General features: G+C 44.5%; 1 protein-coding gene across 1 annotated transcript in view; it reads right to left on the bottom strand.

Annotated features, from left to right (window-relative positions):
* STRN (striatin) overlaps positions 1–24,109 on the bottom strand; it is a 57,254-nt gene that overhangs the window by 10,662 nt on the left and 22,483 nt on the right. The window contains exons 4-10 of the mRNA XM_056852827.1: positions 22,949–23,027; positions 21,535–21,702; positions 17,036–17,171; positions 16,282–16,417; positions 13,209–13,319; positions 9,045–9,188; positions 385–521 (exon numbers count right to left, since the gene is read on the bottom strand). Of these exons, the coding sequence (XP_056708805.1) occupies positions 385–521; positions 9,045–9,188; positions 13,209–13,319; positions 16,282–16,417; positions 17,036–17,171; positions 21,535–21,702; positions 22,949–23,027 (911 nt within the window). The remainder of the gene's footprint in view (positions 1–384; positions 522–9,044; positions 9,189–13,208; positions 13,320–16,281; positions 16,418–17,035; positions 17,172–21,534; positions 21,703–22,948; positions 23,028–24,109) is intronic.

Genomic DNA, 24,109 nt, shown 5'->3' on the forward strand with positions numbered 1-24,109 from the left:
GGAATCAACTTTCCCGGGGGGAGGGGGGGAGATGGAAAGCAGGGAAGACTAACAATCCTTATCTGAGCAGATTGCGGGATCCACCCCATGTTTATTACTAGGCAGGGGGAAAGCTTCTTCTAAGCTCTTCTACCTTGCCTATTGACTTCAACAGACTGAACCACTTAATCATTTTGCATGACCAGAAAGACTATGTACAAATCTGCCCTCTCACCAAGTGAAGAGGGGAAACGCTTGGATGCTAGAGCACGGAAGGCATGTCTTTTATGAGCAGCAACTATAAAGTATTTGATAACATCATTTGTCAACTAGTCTTTGATGACAGGACATACAATTCTTAAAAACTGACAAGTGGAAAAGAGCACACTGTAAAAAACAACTTACATCATATGTCAGTGAATCTGCCTCATTCGCTACTGTGAGACCTGCCAATTCTCCAAGACCAAGTTCACTTTCAAGGGCCTCATCTGTTCCCATAATAAAAGATTTTCCAGATGAAGGAGGGAACGTTAAAGCTTCCACTGAAAGAGAAAATATAAGTACTCCATAGTTCCCAAAGCTGTGTAATACATTGTTGTCTGCATAATCTTTCTGGGAAATTCAGTTTGGTAACCTCATCAGAAAAGGTTTATGAAGAATAAAAGATCAGATACTTGCCAAAAATAGACTTTTTAAATGCATATGCCTCAGAAACCCTCAACACAATTAGATACAAAAGAGGCAACAGTATAGAACTGCACAAATAACAGAGCAGAAACTTTTAGAGCCATTACACTCTAGGGAAAAGATCTTGACTAATAAGGGTCTTAGACAAAAAACAAAAACATACATTCTTGTATTAACAAAATCAAAACGTAACAGGTTAAACCAAAGTTCTCAAGAACAGGGGGAAATTATGGAAGCGGATCTTTCCTGCTTTTCCATTCCCCCAGCATATACCTACACCCACCGTAAAACTTCTACTGAGGGTTAGAAGAAAAACTGGGAAGTAATGATATCTGGCATTGGGGGCTGTAGCAAAAAGGGGAAAGTGAACAGAGTTCCTTCTCTCCCTGTATCAGAGCAAGTTTGGTGAATAAACAGCTTTGCAAGAGGGAAGAAGAAAGAGGGAATTTTTTAATGGGCACATTAAACAGTTCTTAAATCCCCTCCCCTTTTATACCTTTGATTAAAGAGAAACAGACTTAACTCTTCCTTTTCACACTGCTTGCCCACAAATACTTGCACAATTTTATCCAGCAGCTTGAGGGCAGCAATTTTTGGTGGGAAAGTGACACAAGTGAAAAAGTGAAATGGCCTCTCATCCCCATGTAAACACACCAAGCACCAATGTTGACACCTAATCCAGAATACAGAATAGCAACGGTTCTTGTAGGTTATCCAGTCTGTGTGACCATGGTCTTGGTATTTTCTTTCCTGACGTTTCGCCAGCACGGTCGCACAGACCAGATAACCTACAAGAACCGATGAACTCTAAACCGTGAAAGCCTTCAACAATATACAGAATAGCAAGTTCCACTCAAAAATAAATACACTGGGCTGTATTCAATATTTGTTTTCCGCAGATAGGAGGCCACTTCTTCAAATGGAGGTGTGAGGACTTTGGCCCGGGGTCTGGGGGTCCGTCCTCAATGAGGCCCTCGCTATCCGTTCGAGAGGAGCTTCCTCGGCCTCAGACCACTCAGCAGGCGAGTCTGAGCTGTCCTCGCCTGCTGTGTCGGCCAGCGTGGTAATTTGCAGAGCTTGCACCAGCCCTGCAGCACGCACAACACTGGCCTCCTCACTCCTCCTCGGCCTCCGCTCCCTCTCTCCTTATATCCTCCCGCCCCATCCTTCTCCTACCTTATAAGGACTTCCTAGTTCCGGCCCCACCCTTCTCCTTTCCTTCCTCCCGAGCTGGCCGGGGAGCTCGGAGGCTGCTCCTCCGTGCTCTTCCCCCGTCCGGGGGTTGCGGCTGCCCTTGGCCCCCTTGCGGGGACGCGCCTCCTCCCCCCTGTCTGGGTGCCGCTTGCTCCCTGAACCCCCGTCTGCCCCTTTCCCAAGGCCGGCACGGCCAGCCAGCAGGGGCCCTCGCGACGGTGTGCCTCTCCGCCTCTTCTCTGCCCGCCGGGGACGCCGCGGCGGCGTAGGGCCGGGTTGCGGCGCTGGGCCTGCCCGCGGTCGACACTCGGGCGCCGCCCGTCGGGGTCTCGACCTGCCCCCCCGACGCGGCCCTCGCGGGCCCGAGCCGCCGGCCCGGTCCCGCGGCTTGCCGGGACCTCCCGTGTCGCGCTCCGCCCCCCGCCGGACCGGAGGTGAGTGTGGACGGGGGGGGCCCTGGAGCGAGTCCTGGGTCGGCTCTGAGCCCGTCCCAGGACACACACCCCCTCTTGGCGAAAGTCCACAGGTCCTGCTGACTTCTTCGTGGACTCGTGACAGGTAGTCGGCGGTTATCATCTGCTTCCCGGGGCGGTGTTGCACGATGAAACTAAAAGGGAGGAGAGAGAGATACCACCTCAGTACATGGGCATTATGGTCCTTCATGTGACTCAACCATAACAACGGGGCATGATCTGTGACAAGGACGAAGTGGTTATTATCCAGGTAATACTGCAAGGCCCCGATGGCCCATTTCACGGCCAGGGCTTCCTGTTCGACCGTGGCATACTTCCGTTCCGCTGGTAGCAATTTACGCATCAAGAACAGAATGGGATGCTCCTGTCCGTCGAATTCCTGTGCGAGGACCGGGCCCAGGCCGGTGGACGACGCATCAGTTTGCACGATAAACGGCCGATGGAAGTCGGGATTTCGCAAGACCGGGGAACTCAACAAGGCCCGGCGGAGATCCTCAAAGGCGTGGCTCTGGTCGTCCGACCAGGGTAAGCAATTCGGTTGATCTTTCCGGAGGCCGTCAGTCAGAGGACTGGCCCGAGTCGCGAAGTGCGGAATGAATTTACTATAGTACCCCACCAGCCCAAAGAACCGCCGCAGCTGCTTCTTGGTGCGTGGCCGCGGAGTCTCTTCTAAAGACACTACCTTCTCGGGGAGGGGCCGTAACTGTCCTTTTCCGACGACGTATTCCAAGTATCGTAGCTCTCGGAACCCTACGTGGCTTTTGCTTGGGTTGGCCTTCAGGCCCGCCGCATCTAATGCCGCCAACACCTTCGTGAGATGGAGAAGGTGGGTGTTCCAGTCGGGACTAAAGATAATAATGTCGTCAATGTACGCCAAGGAAAATCCCTGACATTGGGCCAAGACCTGGTCGACCAACCGTTGGAAAGTGGCTGCGGCACCATGAAGTCCAAAGGGCATGACTTTGAAGTGGAAGAGACCGGCAGGGGTGGCAAAGGCGGTCTTTTCTTCATCCCCTGGTCTCATTGGGATCTGCCAATATCCCTTGGTGAGATCGAGAGCTGATAAAAACTGGGCAGCCCCTAACTGATCAATCAGGAGATCCGCCCGAGGCATGGGGTATGCATCGAACTGCGCGATTTTATTTACTTCACGGTAGTCCACACAGAACCTGGTGGTGCCATCCGGTTTAGGCACCAGGACGATGGGGCTGCGCCAGGTGCTCTGGGAAGGCTTGATCACTCCCAGGGCTAGCATTTTCTCAACTTCGCGGTTGACTTCCTCCCAACGCCGCCGTGGAACAGGGCGCCAAACTGTTCGAGCGACTTGACCTGGGGGAGTGCGGACTGCATGTTCTACCCAGGAGGTACGGCCTGGGGTTGTGGAGAGCACTGGAGGGCTTTTGGCTAGGAGCTCCCGTATTTGTTGGACCTGCGGTGTGGAGAGTCCGTCATTGATGTGGGGTTGTCCAGCAGGTGGACCCTGATGTGCCCACGGCAACTCTCCCTCTGTTAACTCGAGAGGCTCCTCGCCCAAGTGGCAATCCCTTACGTCTCCCTCCACCTGCCGTCCCGTCCACTCTTTCAGGTCATTAATATGGGTTTTCTTACATTGACGACGTGTGGCCCCGCATTTCCACCTCATACGACGTGGGTCCTAAAACCCTGGTGACTTCAAACGGACCTCGCCAAGGGTCTCTGGCTGCCAATCCAAACACCCGCCTGTTGACCAACACTTGCGATCCAACGGCCACGTGTCGTTCTTGAGTCCCTCGGTCATAATACCTCTTTTGGTCTAGCTGGGCCTTCTCTAAATTGCACGTGGCCAACTCGCGAGCTGTTTGGAGTCGTTCTCGGAGTTGGCGCATATACTCAGGTGCTTCTAACCCTGGCTGGTCGGGTGTCTGGACCCACTGCCCCTCTACCACCTCCAAGATGCCTCGGGGCCGTCGGCCGTATAACAACTCAAAATTATCTCGCGAGGCAGTCCGACCTGGGAAAAGAAACGTACTAGGGCCCTGCACACCCCTGATGCCTGCATCGTACGCAATGGGATAGCCTCGGGATACCGCATGGCGTAATCCATCAACACGAGTACAAAGCGAAACCCCGGGTTCTAGGGAGGGGTCCAATAAAGTCCATGGCGACTCTATCAAAGGGTGTGTTGATTATGGGCACTGGGCATAGTGGGGCTCGCGGGGCTGCCCTCCCGTCCAATCTCTGGTATAGGGGACAGGAGCGACAGAACCCCTTTACTTCCCGGGAGATGGCTGGCCAAAAGAACCAAGCCTCCAGACGGGCCAGGGTGTTTTTCACCCCTTGGTGTCCCACCCAGGAATGGTCGTGGCTCAACCGGAGTAACCGCTCTCGATAGGGTTTAGGAACCAAGAGCTGCTTTACTTCTTGACCATTTTTGCCCACCACCCTATACCACGCTCCATTTTCTTGCATTATTCGGGGTAACTGCGCTGCTCGGCGGTCTTGAACGACCCCTTCACTCACCGCTACCAGTTTCCGAGATGCCTCCAAGGTCGCATCTGTCGCTTGGTCGTGGAGAAATGACGGTTCTCCGGCCCACCTCTGAGCCACTGCTTTGACTGTGTGTGGGTCTCCGTGCCCCTCTGGCTCGGGTTGGGTTTCTGTGTCGGGATCCGGGTCCTCCTCGAGGGCCCGCACTAACTCAGGGGCAGCCCGCTCCCGAAACTCGATGGCGGCCTGGACCATTGTCGAGAAGCATGGTGCGTCTCGTCCTATCAGCACCGGGTAAGGTAACGCCCGGACCCGGGCCAGCTCCACTGAGTAGTTGTTTCCGTTCCAGGCCAAGACCGTCTGCACTACGGGGTACTCCTCCACGTGCTGGTGGAAGCAGGCTACACGCGCTTGGCGCACTGCTGGTAACTCTGGCGCCAGCAGTGTTGACAAGGCCATGGACAAGGATGACCCATTGTCTAGTAGAGCCGTGGCCATTTGGCCATTGATCATCACGGTGGACGTCAATGGGGCTGGACGGTCACCCGAGGTGGTGGCCTGCAATGTTTCCTCCCACCCCAAGTCACACTCCATCATGGGGCAATCCTTTCGGAAATGGCCCCATTGGCCACACGTGAAGCAAGGCCCGGGGCCCCTAGCCCCTCTACCGAGCGCCTCTGCTTTTGCTTCCTGGCTGGCTCCTCCCCCGGGTGACTTTTCGCCTCTCCCTACGGAAAGGGGAGGAACCCACCGGGGTCTTGGCCCTGTCACGGAGGGAATCCGAGGGATGAGCCGAGCTCGGTTCGGCTTGTTGCCCTCGGGCAATCCTTTAGGCCGGATTTCTCCCTTTGGCTCTTCTTTTCCAACTTCTCGGAGATCCGGGGCCAGTGCGTTCTCTAGGAGGCGCGTGGCATCTGTTAGTGTCTCCGGTTTGTTGTAGTGAAGCCACTCCCTTGCTCTAGCTGGCACTACTTGGATCAGCTGATCGAGGACCACCTGCTCCACTATGGCCTTGCTCTCAGGGACCGTGGGCTTCAACCTGTAAGCCGCGTCTTTAAGAGCTATTACGAAGGCCCGGGGGCGACCTCCCTTCTTCCAAGTCATAGTGCGGAATTTTTGTCGATAGGAGTCCGAGATCTCGTACCGATCGAGTATTGCTGTTTTCAGTTGATCATAATCGGCACTGTCTTCTTTAGGCAATTCCGAGGGCGGCCTGGGCTTCGCCGGTTAGATAAGGGCCCAAGATGTACGACCACCGCTCCTTAGGCCACCCTGACGCTTCTGCCGTCCTCTCAAATGCTTCTAGGTACCCGTCTATCTCGTCCTCGGGTCCTAGTTTGGCTAGGGGAATAGCGGGCATACGACCTGCCGGAGCTGTTGGACCCGGGTTGCTTGGGTTGGTAGTGTTGCGCTCTTCCTGCATGGCCCGACATACGTCTCGCACCAGGGCGGCCTGCGCCTCCTGATGTTGTTGTGCCATGTCTCTCATCAAGACTCGTTGTGCCTCTTGATGTTGCCGAGTTAAATCTTGCACCAGGCGGCCCTGCTGCTCCACTAACCATTGACCTAATTGTTGCATATCCACTGGGGCCACCTGAGCCGGGGTCCCCGTCGTGGCTGCTCCCGGGGCTGTAGCGGGGGTAATAGGCTCCATCACACCTATGACTCCTCCTGCTGTCTCTCTCTGCGGGGGAAGCTTCAAAAGGGGAGGCCGTAACACATTCTTCCCACTCTTCCAGCCTGGAGGAGTCGGCAGGTGGGGCGGAGGCAGTCTTGGGGGCGGGGCTATGCCCGCATTCTCCACCACTTTGTGAGGACTTTGGCCCGGGGTCCGGGGGTCCGTCCTCGATGAGGCCCTCGCTATCTGTTCGAGAGGAGCTTCCTCGGCCTCAGACCACTCAGCAGGCGAGTCTGAGCTGTCCTCGCCTGCTGTGTCAGCCAGCGTGGTAATTTGCAGAGCTTGCACCAGCCCTGCAGCACGCCCAACACTGGCCTCCTCACTCCTCCTCGGCCTCCGCTCCCTCTCTCCTTATATCCTCCCGCCCCGTCCTTCTCCTACCTTATAAGGACTTCCTAGTTCCGGCCCCACCCTTCTCCTTTCCTTCCTCCCGAGCTGGCCGGGGAGCTCGGAGTCTGCTCCTCCGTGCTCTTCCCCCGTCCGGGGGTTGCGGCTGCCCTTGGCCCCCTTGCGGGGACGCGCCTCCTCCCCCCTGTCTGGGCGCCGCTTGCTCCCTGAACCCCCGTCTGCCCCTTTCCCAAGGCCGGCACGGCCAGCCAGCAGGGGCCCTCGCGACGGTGTGCCTCTCTGCCTCTTCTCTGCCCGCCGGGGCCGCCGCGGCGTCGTCGGGCCGGGCTGCGGCGCTGGGCCTGCCCGCGGCCGACACTCGGGCGCCGCCCGTCGGGGTCTCAACCCACCCCCCCGACGCGGCCCTCGCGTGTCCGAGCCGCCGGCCCGGTCCCGCGGCTTGCCAGGACCTCCCATGTCGCGCTCCGCTCCCCGCCGGACCGGAGGTGAGTGTGGACGGGGGGGGGGCCCTGGAGCGAGTTCTGGGTCGGCTCTGAGCCCATCCCAGGACAGGAGGGGAGTGGGCAACTCTAACTGACTCTCCCCTCCCACTGTGCACCCTCACAGCATATCCCATGCTGTTCCTGGGGGTCTCCTGAATCCCACAGCATTTGGGAAGGGGGTGCAGTGGGTTGCAATAGGAAGGAAGAGGTGAGAAATTTCTGTTGTGAGCAGAGGTCTGCTTGTGGCTCATTGGATGCAAATCATTTTTAATCTAATGATGTGAACATCAAAAAAATGTGACGGACCACTTTGAAAGTCCATTTAACACAGGGGATTCCTTTCATGCTAGGCCCTCACCAATACAGTAGAAAAACTGTCACCTAGCAGTTCAGTTAAACAAATATGGAATGGAAGAAAATGTTCCAAGAAAGGAAGAAAGAAAATCTACGTTTCAAAGTGTTGCTAAGTAACATTTTGTCTTTTAAAAACCATCTTTAATCTTGTTATAAGCAGTTTGGAGAGGCACTGCTCAAGTAGAGGCATGATTTATGTGGGGCACATCCATGTGGGAGCTGCACTGCAGCAACTTGAAAGCCATCATGATCACCAAAATCCCAGGGGCATGTGGGGGTGCTAATTTACAAAAGTGTTGCCTTTTATTGGGTATTATTTTTATTTATTTTATTTAGTTTTCTATCCCGCCCTCACTCCCCAGCGAAGGCCGGGCTCAGGGCAGCTCACAACATGATGATCGATATAATAAATACTATAAAATTGCAATAAAATCATAAAAATGAAACAATTTACAAATCAACAGTTTGATAATTAAGAAGAAGAAGCTTGTATGGGAACCAATGAGGGTTGTGCATATCGATAAACCCGAACCGAAAATAAACCCGAAATTAGCCATTTCAGTAATTTTCGGGATTCAGGTTTACCGGATACCAAAACCTGGGGATAAAGCCAAAGCTGAATAGGCTATTTGCCTTTGCTCAGAGGCAATCAGATTTTTCATGACCACCATAAAGGACTGCTCATAAGATGTCATTTGCCACCAAAAGGAATGCTTTCTGTGCCTTATTTCGCTTGCATTTAAGCCTTTTTCCTCCATTTGTTAGCTCATTTGCATGGACATCATGCAAAGTGACCCAGAAACTAAGGCAGCCCCCAGAATTTGAGGTGCCAGCCTGGAATCGGCTCTTTCTGCCAGTCCTCAGCATACTGAACTTTTGAACAAGAAAACCAATGGGACACAGCTCAGCTCGCAAATGCCTGCAGGATGGGGGCGACACCTTTGAGGGCCCATAAAATTGGACCCCCGTCCCAAAGTTCACCAAACTTTGGTGACCATCTAAGGAGAGTCCCTTGCAGCCATGCTGCATGTTTTGGGACTCTACCTCCAAAAATGCCCCCTATACCTTTGAAAAAAATCCCCATAGACTATAATGGGCCTGAATTTTTCAGTAAACCCAAAAATAAGCCAAATACCGGAATTTACTGGTATGGGTATTTGGCTTATTTTGGGTTTACCGGAAAATCAGGCCCAATAAACTCAAACCTGACATTTACCGAATTTGTTTTTTGCACAACCCTAGAACCAACATCAAGTACAAACTGCATCTTAAGGCCAAAATATAAATGATTCTAGGGAGGCTGGTGTATGGTGCTCCTATTTTTTCCCTTTTAAACAGCTGAGGCACAAGCCCCCCCCCCCCCCGCACATATGCAGTACTGACCTTCATCTGTTCTGTTGATCTCGTGTTCAATAAGTCGTGAAGTACTTGGTCTAGTTTGTGGTACAACTGATGGTTGCAATGAGGGCAGATCATCAACATCTCTCAAATTAGCAAGCATATCTTGCAGTTTTGACCTGTTGGGCCCTGGCCAAAACACAAAAAGGAGCAAAGGTTTATGTAAACTTTATTAATGGTAATTCTATTTATATTACACACGTCATTCGGACAACTGTCAATGGATGCTATCTTTAGCAAACATATGAGATCCTAAATAAAATCAATGGGCCCTTGTGGCCAGCAGTAAACTAAGTTTATGCCATGAAATAAGATGCTTGAAAAAGGAAGTGATGGATGCAACTGAAATTCTGCACACACATTTCATGGACTCGCATGACAAAGTAAAATAAATGCAATTGACAGCAAACGATAAAATAAAATGGTTTTTTACTTTTCCAAAAATTGCAAACACATGTGCATTACATTTTTATGCACAAGTTCTGAAACTTTCTCAAAATTAATCATTCGTGTGGTTGTTTTAGCTTGGTCGTGCCACAGTCTAAAGAATATGACAATTATTTAGAACAAAAACAAAAGCAAAACAAATCAAGCAAGAGTCAGTTTTGTTCTCCCTGAAGCTACATGTGGTGAAGACCCATGCCCTTCTCAACACTTACCTGCATTTTGCTCCATCATTTTCCCACATCCCTGTTTTGATTGTTTTATATAGGACTGAGGCTGAAACATATCTTCGGTAGTTTTTCCTGTTGTAAGTTTAATTAAGAATGGGAAAATGTCTTACCCACAGTCCATAACTGTTTGTCCTAGTCTAGTAAATAACACAGCTATTTCTAAAGTGTATTCTAACATGGCTGTACTTCACACACTTTACAAGGACTTGTCACTACAGCCTTGCAAAATCACAGAAATTTTCTTCAAGTCAGAAAAACTGTTTTACTACCCAAACCCTGCCAAAATGACAACAATTCTAAATCACAACCAGGCACAATTAATATTTGCTTCAAGTAAACTACGTAGGATTTTGCAAGACTGTATCACTGCCTGCAAAACATACAAAATTCTATAGGCATGTGCATTCATCACTGATTAGACTCAAAGTATAGAAGTGTTACAGCACAACATTCAGGTTTCCAATCCACTCTGGATTTCCACTCTTAACCGCATCCAATAAAGCCAACTCATCAGTTTTAAATTCCTCTAGATTACATGTATTAATTGGTGTCTCTTCAAAAAGTATTTGTCCTGAACATATGCTTGATCCCAATAATGGCGAAAAGCTACTTGACTGTTTTTATTCATAGGAGCAATAGTAACTGTTCATGAAACAGTGCTTGGTGAAGAGGAGAGGGAGAACAAATTCTAGTCTTTGATCAACTGCTCTTATTGAAACATTTAGGTCTCCAGTTCAGAAAGCCTAGCCAAGATTGTAAACAAACAATCTACTAATTCAGACAGCAATGGTCAACAGGTGATCGAAGAACTGAGTCACAGAGCTCCAAAGCTCTTTGCCTTAAACCAGAAACATTTAATGTTTTGGTTTTATAACGGAGGCAAGAAGCTGTTTTCTGTACCTGTGGTGGCCAATCTTTTGCTAAGCGTCCTACTTTAATTAGTGTTACAGTGTTCATATAGACCCGTGTCTTTGTCTTGGTAAGTAACTAGCTGTGCAAAACTAACACAGTCCACCATTTAAATACTGCGACCTGACAGATATGACGCCTCCCAGTCCTGGTCAAGGAGGGGAATAAGGTTCATACTGAACCCTGATGAGCTACAGTACATGATTAGTGGGTGGTGTTAGTGTGGCAGGGATCCAAGTTGTGCAGTCCCACTAGGGTTGCCAGGTCCCTCTTTGCCACTGGCAGGAGGTTTTTGGGGCGGAGCCTGAGAAGGGCGAGGTTTGGGGAGGGGAGGGACTTCAATGCCATAGAGTCCAATTGCCAAAGCAGCCATTTTCTCCAGGTGAACTGATCTCTGTCGGCTGGAGATCAGTTGTAATAGCAGGAGATCTCCAGCTACTACCTGGAGGTTGGCAACCCTACCTCCCACTGTATGCCCCAAGGCCCAAAGTGCCACAAATTGCTGCTGCCTGTGCCACTTGCTGTATACATTCACATTCGTTGCAAGTTATAAAGTACAGCCCCAAGCTCGGGAGCCTTGTTGAGAGATATATGCAAGAAGGGTGAGAAGTCATCTTTGTCCATCCAAAGTGGACAAGGAGGAATTAAATAAAGGATTTTTTATCACTGATGTTAACAGCAGCTGAAGAAACAAGGATGAGTGTACCTCCGCATGGGCTGTTAATGCCCTTTCCAAAGCTGGTGAGACTTGGCTGAGACCAACAGTAAGGATCTTCAAGCAATATGCAGTGGAGCCTGTAAGACAGACTAGGCCGCAGCTGACTTGGCAAACTGGCAGAAGCCTCAGTATTTTAAAAACTAGAGCAGGGGTATGGGATCTGCCGACAACTGCAGATCCCAGGTACAGTTCCAGAAAAGTGGGCTATATCCCAATTATTGTTCTGAAGGCAAACTACGTGAAGCATTTTAGAAGAATGAAAAGTAGTTACATCTCTTCTGAAGATGACTTTATGATTTGGGGTGGGGGTGGGGGGAGAGACAGACTTCCCAGATCTCACATCCAAAGGACCATAAGAGATACTACTCTTAATATTGCTGGATAGTGTGAAGACCCTATCTTTTCAAAAATTGGTAAGCAAATAATGGACAATAATCCTAAGAGCTGAACAACAAATTCCACTGTCAAGTGTGACTTTTGCCAATGAGTACTTTTTAATATTCCTAACAATATATTTTTCATTGTTCCATGTTGATACAGTGCTCCAATTATAGAATGAGGTTCAACTAAGAAATACTGCAAGCTTAATAAAACTTACACTACCAGTATAACTTGTTACAGATATAACCTCTGAAACATGTTAAAAGTTAGCACTTAATAAGATAATTGTATACCCTATCTTCATAGGGGGAAGCTTACATTTTTTTCAACTTTGCAAACACACAGCGATAGTTCTTTAAAATTAAGCATCTTCTTACAAATGCTTTATCAAATTTCCACTGTTTCTCTTGATTATGTGCAGTGGTTTCATGAAACACCTACAACACCTACAAATATTCTCACAACACGTCTACTGTGTTAAATATCGAAACAGCTTGCATGACATATTTTTGAGTACAGCTTTCAAATAATAAATTTATATTTTAAGAGATGTAACAAAAAAAAAAAGGTATGATACGCAGGGCTAGAAAGTAAACTTCAAATACTGAGCCAGCTGTTTCCCTGGCATCAAAATTGAACTTCAGATAACAAAGTGTTGTTTGAGATGGGCTGACTGATTTTACTAGTAGGCCTGATAAGATTTATATTTTTCCATTTCGAGCCCTGCATTCAAATTATGAGGACAGCATGGTTTGCATGTATCAAACATTAAATACACACAGGGGTAGAAATTAATTTATCAACTTCCACTACTGGTTAAAAATATGTCCAGACCAAAGATCCTTTGTCGCAGTTTTTACACACTGGTTTATTTTCTCCGTGGGACTGTTCTTTATAGGTTTTCAGTATGCATATGCTTCCTTCCCCCAAAATTATGGGCTTGCTTTTTGCTTATAACACACTACTAAGTGTGCACAGAGAGCTGTACAAGTATCCAACTTTTCCTATGAGCCCCCACAAAAAAGAGAGAGAAAAGAAGAAGAAACAGAAAGGTCATCAGATATCTCCAACGGGGCTGACAAAGTTTGTGACTTCATGTAACCCTACTTACTTGGTTTAGAGGGAATCATCTTATAGCTCAAGTAAAACCTTCAGCTGGTTTGGACATACTTTAGCAAGAAGTGTAATTTTTTCTGTGATTTCCAAATATGTTTATTAATTGCTGTATCAAAAAATTTTCTCCCACTTTATCCAACTGGATAAAAGCAGTGTCCCTTCAGCTAATCCGCTTTGTATTTTGAATATCATTAATTTCCACCCCTTTTAAATTGGTGAACAACAGGAAAGCAGTCAGGAGCAGCAAAGTAAAAGAGTAAGTAGTTTGAGGAAAACATTGAAAGATAGATAATATTGGCGAAGTGAGAGAGGCGGGATTTATGGTCTTAAGATGCAATGTTTTCCACTTACTCTTCACCCCCTTTTTCCCCTTGCGCTCCTTTTTGTATTGTTCCTTCAGTTTGGTTATTACTCCCTGGTCCACATTCCAGGCTTCAGGCATGAGACACTGGTCTTCCTTTTCTAGACAAAGTAAAACAAATGAAACATCCTCTTTATGTCATTTAATTTGTTTTGGAATTGAAAGAGGCAGCAGCTACTGATAACACACATTTTTATGCCAACAACTTAAGAGCACTGCAGTTGAGAATACCTTCCCGTCTCATTTGTTCAGAACCTTGGAGAAAATAATTATTTAGGGCTGCAGTTACTGAACAGTTACAAATACTGTCTCAGTTCAGGTCTGAGTGGAAAGTATTTCTTCCTCAGTCAATTTAATTTTGAATTACTTAAAAGTCTATTATATTTTAGTCCTCCTTTTGTGATCCTCAAGCATTTGAACAGACGCTTAGCTTTGACTGGATTTCTTTTATTATTGGACAAGAGAGCTCAAAATGACTAAGAACTCAATGAGAAGCTGGGCATGTTGCTGTATCAGAATGCAACAGAAACTGCAAGTCTAGACATTTCTCCTCCCCAAGTACATCTGTCTTTTTTTGACTGTGATGTTCAAGGATTGAAAAACATAATGCAAGGAATACATCTCACATTTAAACAGTTCAAATTATGACAGTACAAACTTCGGCTACATAGGGCACAACTAAATTTCCAGTTTACTTATGTTTCGAGATGATTGGTCCCGGAGAACACTTTCTCTTTACCTGTTATATATTTGACGAACTCAAAGAGTTATAGTGACACCCAATTCTACAAACTACATTTTATACAAATACCATGCGGATACAAAGACTGCATCCAAAGGCAGCATCTCTCAACTACTATAGACCCAGACCCAAACTGGAGGGAGTCCAGTAGCACCTACTTGTACCTGACAAAGGGAGTTTCGACTTTCAGAAGATTATATTATTGGAACTATTTTCCAAGTGCAACTTAGGAAGTTTTAATGGTCTACAATCTGTTTACCTAAGACTGTTTCTATTATAATGCGGACATACGACGTTCTGTGGGAGCATTCTCTGCTTGCAACATTATAGAGGGAAAAAGTGCAGGATTTGGCGCTCCACACCCAGACGATGGGCTTCACATCTTGGACAGCTAAGCACTGCTGCCACCTCTGCTAGGGTCCTGTAGAATGGTATTCCTCCCCGCCCTCTACACTTGGGGAGGATCACAGAGTTGCCTGAGAAGCAAAATGGGTTTGGTATAACTCCCTTTCATCTCTGGTTGCATTACTTGTGGCATGACAGATATAGAAGAATTCACTGCAAAGGCTTACTTCTTTTAAAGAAATTTATTTAAAAAACTAGCCTCTTCCAGTGTCTTTAAAGAAGTCTCTATTTATTGTGTGAACTAAGCATTGCTCTGTTAATCCATACACACACAAAGATCACACGTTTTCTTCCTTCCATCACCAAATCCTGATGTACAGCAGCATTCCTCTCAATCTGCAATCTCACACACACTTAACTAAGAATAAGCTCCACTGAGTTCAGTGCGACTTAATAGTAAATAAGCATATTACTGGACTGTCAAGAGTTCATAAACCACAAAACCATGTTTTCAAGCTGAATGGAAGAAACATTCACGTTGGTGCCAAATGAATGATCCACAGAAAAATAAATGGAGCTACAGACGCAAGAGACCATAAAATGTTCAACAAGATGGAGGTGACAAATCCAAAGGATCAAGAGAGTAAAGCAGATGGTGATAATCAGGGAATATTACAGGGTTTGAGCGAAAGGACCTCACAGAACGTATCTTCCCTGACCTGCCCCCTCCTGTTCCAGATCCCCTGCACTCCTCAAAAACTGGCTCTTGAGAGGAAGGATTAGAGAGCTCTATAGAATACCATTATGTACGACATGGAAATCAGCAGTGAGAAGGGGGAAATTGATGACAATTGCCCTCCCCCTTTGGACAAGAACCATCCTGTTCTCAAAAAAGGGACTTTGAGGGAGTAGGTACAGAGTGTATGATAACTCGGGATGAAACAGATTGGTCAACCAACTGAGACTGCAACAGAAGTTGAAAGGAAAAATGGCCAAGCGTAATATAAATCAAGTAAGTATCACCTAGGCAAGGCAAAGGATCAAGAAAAAGTGCTTTAAAGGGTCTGGTGACACTAAATACTGGACACTGCTGCAGAGCAACATTAAATGAATGCAATAAAACACATGTGCATGTAAAAAGACTACAATTTCCAGCAAATTGGTATGACATACACTTAAGAAACAGGCAATAAAGACAAAGGGACAGTTTAAATTTCGGTTTAAACCTTCTACATTTGGCCCCTCTGGAAGACGACTGCGGACTAACTTAAAATATCTAGCAATTATAAACAGGCCCAGATAAGGGGGGGAAATAAGAAGTGGGCACCCCACAGATTTGTTGATTGGCTTCAGCACTTTGGCAAAATCCATCTATCAGACTGTTCTGCCAGTCTTTAATTTGCTTCCCTGCTCACAATGTTCACTTCCTTACTTGAAGATGAGAAGCTAGTGTTAAAGCATATCGTCCATCTCAAGTCCAATGCCTTTAATGTTTATGAACATCAAAAAGCATGTTGGTCTGTCTCAGAACATCACTTGTACAATGAGAATATTGGGACACCTGACTGAATTGTTTTCTTCCTGACAACCAACATGTACAAAGTTACAACAGATGAATGACCTACAATGTTTTAATACTGGCCGGGATCCCACACAGTTATGCATGGTTAAAATGCTACATCTGCTATACATTTTTTTTTAAATAGCAATTTTGATATTATGCTTTAATAATATTTCAAAAGAATAAAGCCAACTTTTGCCCTCTAGAATTTTATGCTCTGCAGCTAACATAAAACTATAAAACGCTGGTAACTTTCCAAGAAAAGCATTTCTTCCAGTTAGAAAATTAATATAAAAGAGAAAGGAGGGCGGAAGATTTATCTGTCCACCAAACCACAGAAGTGTGTACTGAAGGCTATTTCGATCTCAGTAGAAGCGACAACAGGTTTTTAATGAGATTCTTTTTACTTCCTTACCCCAGTCAGTACCATCTCCTGAACTTCTGGATTCTCCATCTCCTTCATCAGATGTCGCCAAGAAATCAAACTCCTTCAAGGCTTCTTCTGTATCTCTGTCTTCACTGCTATCAGACATCACCCTTTTCCTGACAATCTATAAGGGACAAAAAATTCAAGATAAAAATATCACAAGTGTTATTTTTAACCCAGTACACAACATGCACATAAAACGCACACAAGAAAAATGGAGCCTGGAGAGATGTATGTATCCTTTGTTTAAATCTACCTGGAAATATTGACTGATGTACTGTGTTTACCATTCAGTTTAACTATATTCCAAGTACTGAAATGGCTGAGAATGAGCTGTAATCTGGGAGGTCCCCAGTTCAAATCTCATTTCCACTACAGATGTACTAGTTAGTTTTAGGCAACCTAATCTCTCTCAGTATCATCCCCGATTTGCAATATGGATGATGATAACATTGGTCTACCTTGCAGGATTTAAGGATTACAGAGATCATGTATATTTTGAGCACTACAGTGCCATATAAAAACTAAATATTATTAAATTCAGGTTACAGAACACAGCTTTGGGTTTGTATAGATTTTGCTAGATTGGCTTGCGAATGAATGCTCTACAATAAAGGCCTTTCGTGTTTTTCTGTATATACATGCATCACATATACACAGTCATATACACATTTTGTCATATCAAGAAAGTAAGGATTCCGTCACTGCAAGTCTTGTTTCACTATTAGAGGACTTAGCCCACCGTTGAAGTATCCATGATTGTTCTCTCTCTCCCGTCATTATCATCATCATCTTCTTCATCACTAAATTCAGCAGCAGCATTTTCAAGGAATTTAAACGTCTCTAGCAGTGAGGCAGAGTCTGTCAAATCTGGTTTCCTAGATAAAAAAAATAAAAACAGCAACACCATTTATTTTGGCTCTTCTTGCTTCTGTTCATTTTTACAAAGCCCAGGATAATCCAAAGTCAAATAAATCAAAGATAGTATTATTAAACTTCATATTCACAATAACAGAGATGCAAAAACAGCAAGTGTGTGTGTGTGTGTGTAAAGTGCCTTCAAGTCGCAGCTGACTTATGGCGACCCCTTATGGGGTTTTCATGGCAAGAGACTAACAGAGGTGGTTTGCCAGTGCCTTCCTCTGCACAGCAACCCTGGTATTCCTTGGCGGTCTCCCATCCAAATGCTAACCAGGGCTGACCCTGCTTAGCTTCTGAGATCTGACGAGATCAGGCTAGCCTGGGCCATCCAGGTCAGGGCAAAAACAGCAACTAAGGGACATTTATTGCCTCTTCTATTTACCATGTTTTAGTTTTCACCATACTGATTGAACTCTGGTAAGCATTACAAAAACCAGTTATGTTTTAAAATTGTCCACATGTGGGTAAAAAAATACTACACACTGTTACAAGTACACTATGTTTAAAATGCAAAAAAAGTCTTATGGATTGAGATGATTTTCAGCAAACTAGCTGATAGTTCCAAGTCAACAGCAGCCCGAACATTATGATCTATATATGGTATCCTGCATTTTCTTTCTTAGCACTGCATTTTCTTTCTTAGCATCTTTTCCCTGATATAGTTGGATTATTAATAGTGCAGTCTTAAGCAGAGTTACACCCTTCTAAGGCCACTGACATCACCGTACATCTCCTGATTTGTATATTATTATTATGGCATTTTTAAAAATAGAAATATACTTGATGGACTTCACTCTTCCCCCAGACATAACAGGTATCTTCTCAGGCAAGACAAAACTAAGCCAAGATGCAGATGCTGGTCAGAACTTTTACTGGAAGTCATCACTTACCTAGTGAAGTTCATGTCTGGGATTAGGACAACAAAGAAGCACAAAGGTACAAAATTCAGAGTAAGATTTATAAACACTATACAACACTTTGCTGGATCCTGATTTCCAGTGCTTTCATTCTTCAGCATGCACAGAACTTGCACTTCCCCCAATTAACTGTTTGCGGGATCAAAAATTACTATAGGGAACAGTCAACCCACAATAGCAAAGAGACTGAGCAAGTCATATGACTTCTCCATTGCACGCTCAACATTATTGCCTACAGTACGGCCTGGAAATGGATGTTGGAAACTAAGAAGACAAGCCGGTTTTTGAGTTTTTGAGGAAGCTAACAAAATGAAAGCAGGACCAGTTACTAGAGGTTACCTTCAATGCCCTATGAGTCAAGGTCATTTTGGGCAGTCTCTATGGAACCTTGTGAATTTTACTGCCACTCCTGATAAGCAAATTATTTTGTCTGATAAGCATTCTAACAGGATGAGTAAAAAAACTGGAAACATACATGTACAATTAGTATACTATTTACTTTAGTCAACTAACACCATATTATAGAAATGGCTCACATTATGGTACTGTTCATACACAGCTGAAAGGGTCTACATGCGGTAGATGAATAACATTTTGATCCCTTCCTTTGTCCTCCAGCCTTGCTACCCACCCCCCAATCAGTGAATTAGAAACAACATTTAAATGGGATTTTTACACACAGAATCCTTACATACACAACCCTGATGTACATGATCTTTGCATCCTCATGCTGAGGGGTAAAGATCACACAGAACAACCTTATACATGTTACACACTGAGTTTATTGTAATTTCAGACCTTTAAATCCCACTATCTACCCCATTCTGTTTCTCAATGTAACTTTCAATGCAAAAAAAATTCAGTTTTTATCAGGATCAAAGAAGTAGATGCATATGAAGTTTGCCTGCTACTAAGGTTGCCAGCCTCCAGGTGGCACCTGGAGATCTCCTACTGTTACAAATGACCAAGATCAATTCTACTAGAGAAAAGGGCTGCTTTGGAAGTTGGGCTGAATGGCATTACCCTAATGAAGTCCCTCCCCTCCTCAAAACCCACCCTCCCCAGCCTCCACCCCCAAAATCTCCTGGTATTTCCCAACTCAGAGCTGGCAACCCTATCTGCAACCCACCATCTGCAACCCTTACAAGCTAAGTATGTGTGAAGAAAGGGCATGAAGATAGCAATCATTTAATAAAAACCAAGCTATTTCCCCAATATACACCTTTTACAAGTAACAGCCATTATCATGTGCATTTGCCCACTTCTCAACTGTATTGAACCTGAGGCAAATAACCTGTGTCGAAATGACCTATTACAAAACCAGCCTAGTTATATTATGCTCCTGTTTTAAGCCTAAATTGTTTAAATTTGCAATTTTAAATAAGGTTAAACCAAAACTGGGGGAGGGGGGGAACTGCCACTATCTCCATGAAAATCGTTCTGCTACATTGGGGAGGGGACTTTGAACAGGAAGGAAAGTGTTAACAGTTTGGCTGTCTTCCTGGCATCAATTCAGAGTGGAGGGAATGGCTTCTGCCCTCACTCTGAATTGTGATATTATCACACACCCAAATCTGATGGCCAGATTATGTTGTCACAAAGTCAGGCGAGGGAAGGGCAAATTACCCTCATTTTGTATAGGCAATATGATATTACGTTCATGAGATGATCTCCAAACAGGCAGGATAGCCTCTGGAAAAAACAGTACATATGGGGGAAACGGTACCAAAGCAGCAACCAAAAGGGCACACAGGACCAAAAAAAGGTAAATATGGATTTCAGGACTTCCACCCCATTCACTTTTTGAACCAAGGTGTTTATTGACGTAAACCTAATTTTAAAACGCAATTTGTTGTTTTTTAAGCCAGTGAGTTTTGGCTTTATTAAAACATAGATTTTAAAATGAAGTTACTACTACTGCAAAGCCTTTTTGGAATAATTTTACCTATTCACATGAATCATAAACTGCAAGGATACAACTTGAAATCCAATTCATTAACAGTCTTAATTATGATCTGATTAAAATAAATGTTACAATATGTCAAAACGTGATATTTAAAAAGACATTTAACAAGATTTCCTATTTCACAAAAAACATTTATTGCCTAAACAACCGTCTTTTTCATATTGCCTCCATCCAGACATACACAGACAGCTTACAGCAATGATGCTATCAGTATTTAACACAGGGCTGCTCCAGTGAAAATCTGCTTTTTAAAGAATTCAATATTTATAATGTATGCCAGATGTCAAACAATGCAGCCTCAAAGTATTTATTCCAATTTTCAAAGAGAAAAGTAACATTAAAATAAAGAAGCAGGGGTTAAATTAAAAACCAGTTGGTATACGAAGCATGGCTATACCACACTGATGAGGCAGTTTTCATTCATTTTTCTTCTGCCAATGACATTTAATATTAAAGATCATCCTTTACATAACATTCACAGCAAGCACTGGAAAGTCTAAATGTTAATAGAAGGTTAATTTTTAGTATCCCCTGCTGAGTTCATTCATGCTGAGTGATGGTACTTATCTTTTGTAAAACCTGTGTGCTGATCTGAAGAACATTCCTTTCACTAAACATTATAAAACATGTGTGAGTAGGATTATATCTGCAAATTATCAAAATAATGTTTCCATTCATGGGCTTGAAATCTTCCAGGATACATCCTAAGTCCACATGATGCTCTCCACTGCAAAAGTTTTCACTGGGATCTGTATATTAGCAAATACATTGGCTTGTGTAAAACAGATCTTGGGAAGAACAAATAACTCTTCCTTAAGGAAACGTTATGCCACCTTTATATCACGATGGGGAGCCGTAAGCATTTTGCTCCTTTAAGATAAATGGTTTCCTGTTCAGTGTTCTTGTGCTTGCTGATTTATAGCCATTCTGATAGTTTAAAAAGCTCATTCACATCAATAGTGCTGGGGGGGAGAGAACTTCACAAAAGCCGTGTCCACAAATGCAGAATTCTTCAAACAAACAATTCTTCACCCCACAAACTCTGATTCGTAATGGACCATTAGAACTTTTACCTTGGATAGTTGTACTTTATTACTATACTGTGTGTTTTGGAGGCCACTAACAATCCTGTCACATTACAGGACACAGTACCACATCTTAACAAAACAGACAAGTCACAGATACAACTATGGTCCAATTTCAGCTTAATGACTACATATCATGGTATGCTTTTTAAAAACAAAAGCACCCATCATGAACAGCTTCTTTGTTCTTGGTATTTCTTACTAAGTTTCCAAAAAAACAAACAAAATCAAGCTCACTCACTCCAAATATTATATACTGGTATACATTACAACAACTCTCAAAACTTTTACTTAATACAGAGCACAATCCTTTTAAAAACACAGTTTAGAACACATTGCCAGCAATACTTGCCCAATCATCACTTTTTCTTTAATCTCAGCCTCTGTGCCGTTCACCATTGATTCTTGGTTCCTGTCGTTTTCCCCGGCTGGCCCATCACCTGAGAGGCCCAGCAAAGTCCGTACCCGTTTTGACTTCACATCTAGTATCGTGTCAGTATATCCCACCTCTTGCAGATATCTGTATGAAGAGAAACCATGCCAGTTACGAAGGAGCAGCCAACAAAGATGTTAAAATCGATTGCTACTGTCTTCCCTAATACCAATGTACAATATTAAGTGCTAAGAAGAATGGGGCTGTGTGGTGACGCAGCAGGCTTCGAAATCATCTAGTACCAGCTGCAGAGGGGACCACCACTTTGCACTGCCAGTCTCTACAGTCCCCAAGAGAAAGCAAAAGAGCTCTGCTGTCCGTTGACAAACAATACAGTATTCATTATATTCGCCAAAAGGCCAAACAATTCTCCAGAAATTCTCAGTTGCCACAACATTCTTTTATAAAAACAGTGACTTTTACATGCCATTCTTCACGGCACGTTTACAAGGATCAATGCAAACAAGTTCAAAACACAGATTTTGGCTAATGGTTATGTTATTCTATAAGTCCCCATTATCTCATTTACCAATTCCACCACACTGCACTTCCCTCTAATTATCCAACCCCTGGTTGGCCATGCAGTTCACAGAGTGTCTTGGGCCAGCTGCACCAACTCAACCTTGCTTACCTGACAGGGTTGCTATGAAGATAAAATGGATGAGGAAAGAACCACGCATGATACCCCGAGTTCCTTGAAGGAACGGTGGGATAAAAATGTAATAATTTATCCTATTATCCTACAATAAGTATTTCACACAGATCTCTATTGAAAAAAATTCTGACAAGCAAACAAGGCTCAATTATTCATTTTCCACTTCAAGTTGTTTATAACTTGCCAAATTAAGGAAGGGATAAAATTTCCTAGGTGTTAAAGCATTTCTCCTTTTAATTTTTCAACAAGTTGAATACTTTTTGGAAAATTAAATGTTTTTTGCTCACAACATTCCCCTATTTAATTCACCAAGCCCATGGCTTTTGATGCATGGGTTTCTTTGGTCTACTGTAATTCCTAAAAAAAAATTCTCAGAAGTCTAAAGACAGTCCTGTGCTATACATAAGTAACAGTGGGGAGGTTTCCACTTCCATTTAATAGCAAGCATGGCAGAGCTGCCCAGCTTTACACCCTCCCTGATTCAAAAAGGAGCATCTGAGCACCTGCAAATGGAGATAACAAGAAGCTGCCCTTCTGAGAAATTACAAGCGGTGAGGTGTTTAGGGTTACCCTTTGTTCTGAGCTAGCAGCAATGCAGAGGATGATCAACCACAATCATCATCCAAACGTGCTAGAAACAAGCATACTAGGGCAGATGATAGTTTTGGGGACACTTACTGCCTGAGCAACTGGCGTCCCTGTTTCCATATTAGCTGGCTATTTGGCTGTGAATGGACTTCAGTTTCATTCCCTTCATCTACAAAATGAAAACAAAATAAAAATAAACACAATTAAAAAAAAACACAACCAGGAGACTCAATTTTGTCAATTTTATAATCTAGAAGTCACTAAGCATTCAGAAGTGCCAAAAATCAAACTGAGAAACACGCTGGAGAAGCTGTAGACCAAACTAGACAACGTCGTAGATCTATGAATGAATGTCAATAACGTTTTTATTGATAAATAGCAGCGTGTGGGGGAGAGAGAGAAGATTAAGATCAGGAGTACAGCTTCAGGGGGGGGTCTTTTCCCCGTGCCTTTTTTTCAGCTGAAAATAGTACCCCCCAAGAGCTAGTCTTTGCCTCTTAAGGTGTTTATATGCTTCCCCCCCGCCAAAGAGCAAGTGAATATTGCCCTCTCGCCACACCACAGCTACGATCTAATCCTCTGACTGATGTGTATCAATTACAAAAATTTGGGACGATCCAAGAGTAGATTCTACATCTAGCCCTTAAAACAGAGGATATTTTACACCACCCCTTGGTTGCCTTCCTTTTAGATTCTTTTTTCCCCCTTAAGGTATTGTGGATTAGTCCATATTTTAGATAGGGAGGAAAGTGTTACGTTAATTTACATCTGCAGAGTTATGCAAGTTTACCCATTATTATTTTTCACACAAAAATTAACAGCAATCACAAAGTTACACAGCATGGGAGAACAAATGTAAATTGTGTGCAATGATCCAGGGCAGAATATATTTTAATTAGTTCAAGCAGTTTATTGCTCCGCCTAGTAAAAAATATTCATTAAAAAGGAAAAAAAATACATTATTTGACAGTCAAGAAATTGTGGAGCTCTGGATATATATACTTGCAAGCTTGGGGAGAGGAAATTTGCAACTGAATTTTCCAAAGATAATTTTTCTAGGACCACCAACCTAGATTACAAGGGCATTGTGTGTTAAAGTGGGCCTGACAACCAAGTAAGAGAGATAACAGACTGTGATGCGATTGGAAGCTGAGGCTGGTTACAATTAATGTTATAAACTGGAAATAAATGTCAGTTTCAGAAGCCCAATATAAAATTTGGTATTATGGACCTAGTTCGATGTCCCCAACA

This window comes from Euleptes europaea, chromosome 7, assembly GCF_029931775.1.
Source record: "Euleptes europaea isolate rEulEur1 chromosome 7, rEulEur1.hap1, whole genome shotgun sequence".
Classification (NCBI taxonomy): domain Eukaryota; kingdom Metazoa; phylum Chordata; class Lepidosauria; order Squamata; family Sphaerodactylidae; genus Euleptes; species Euleptes europaea.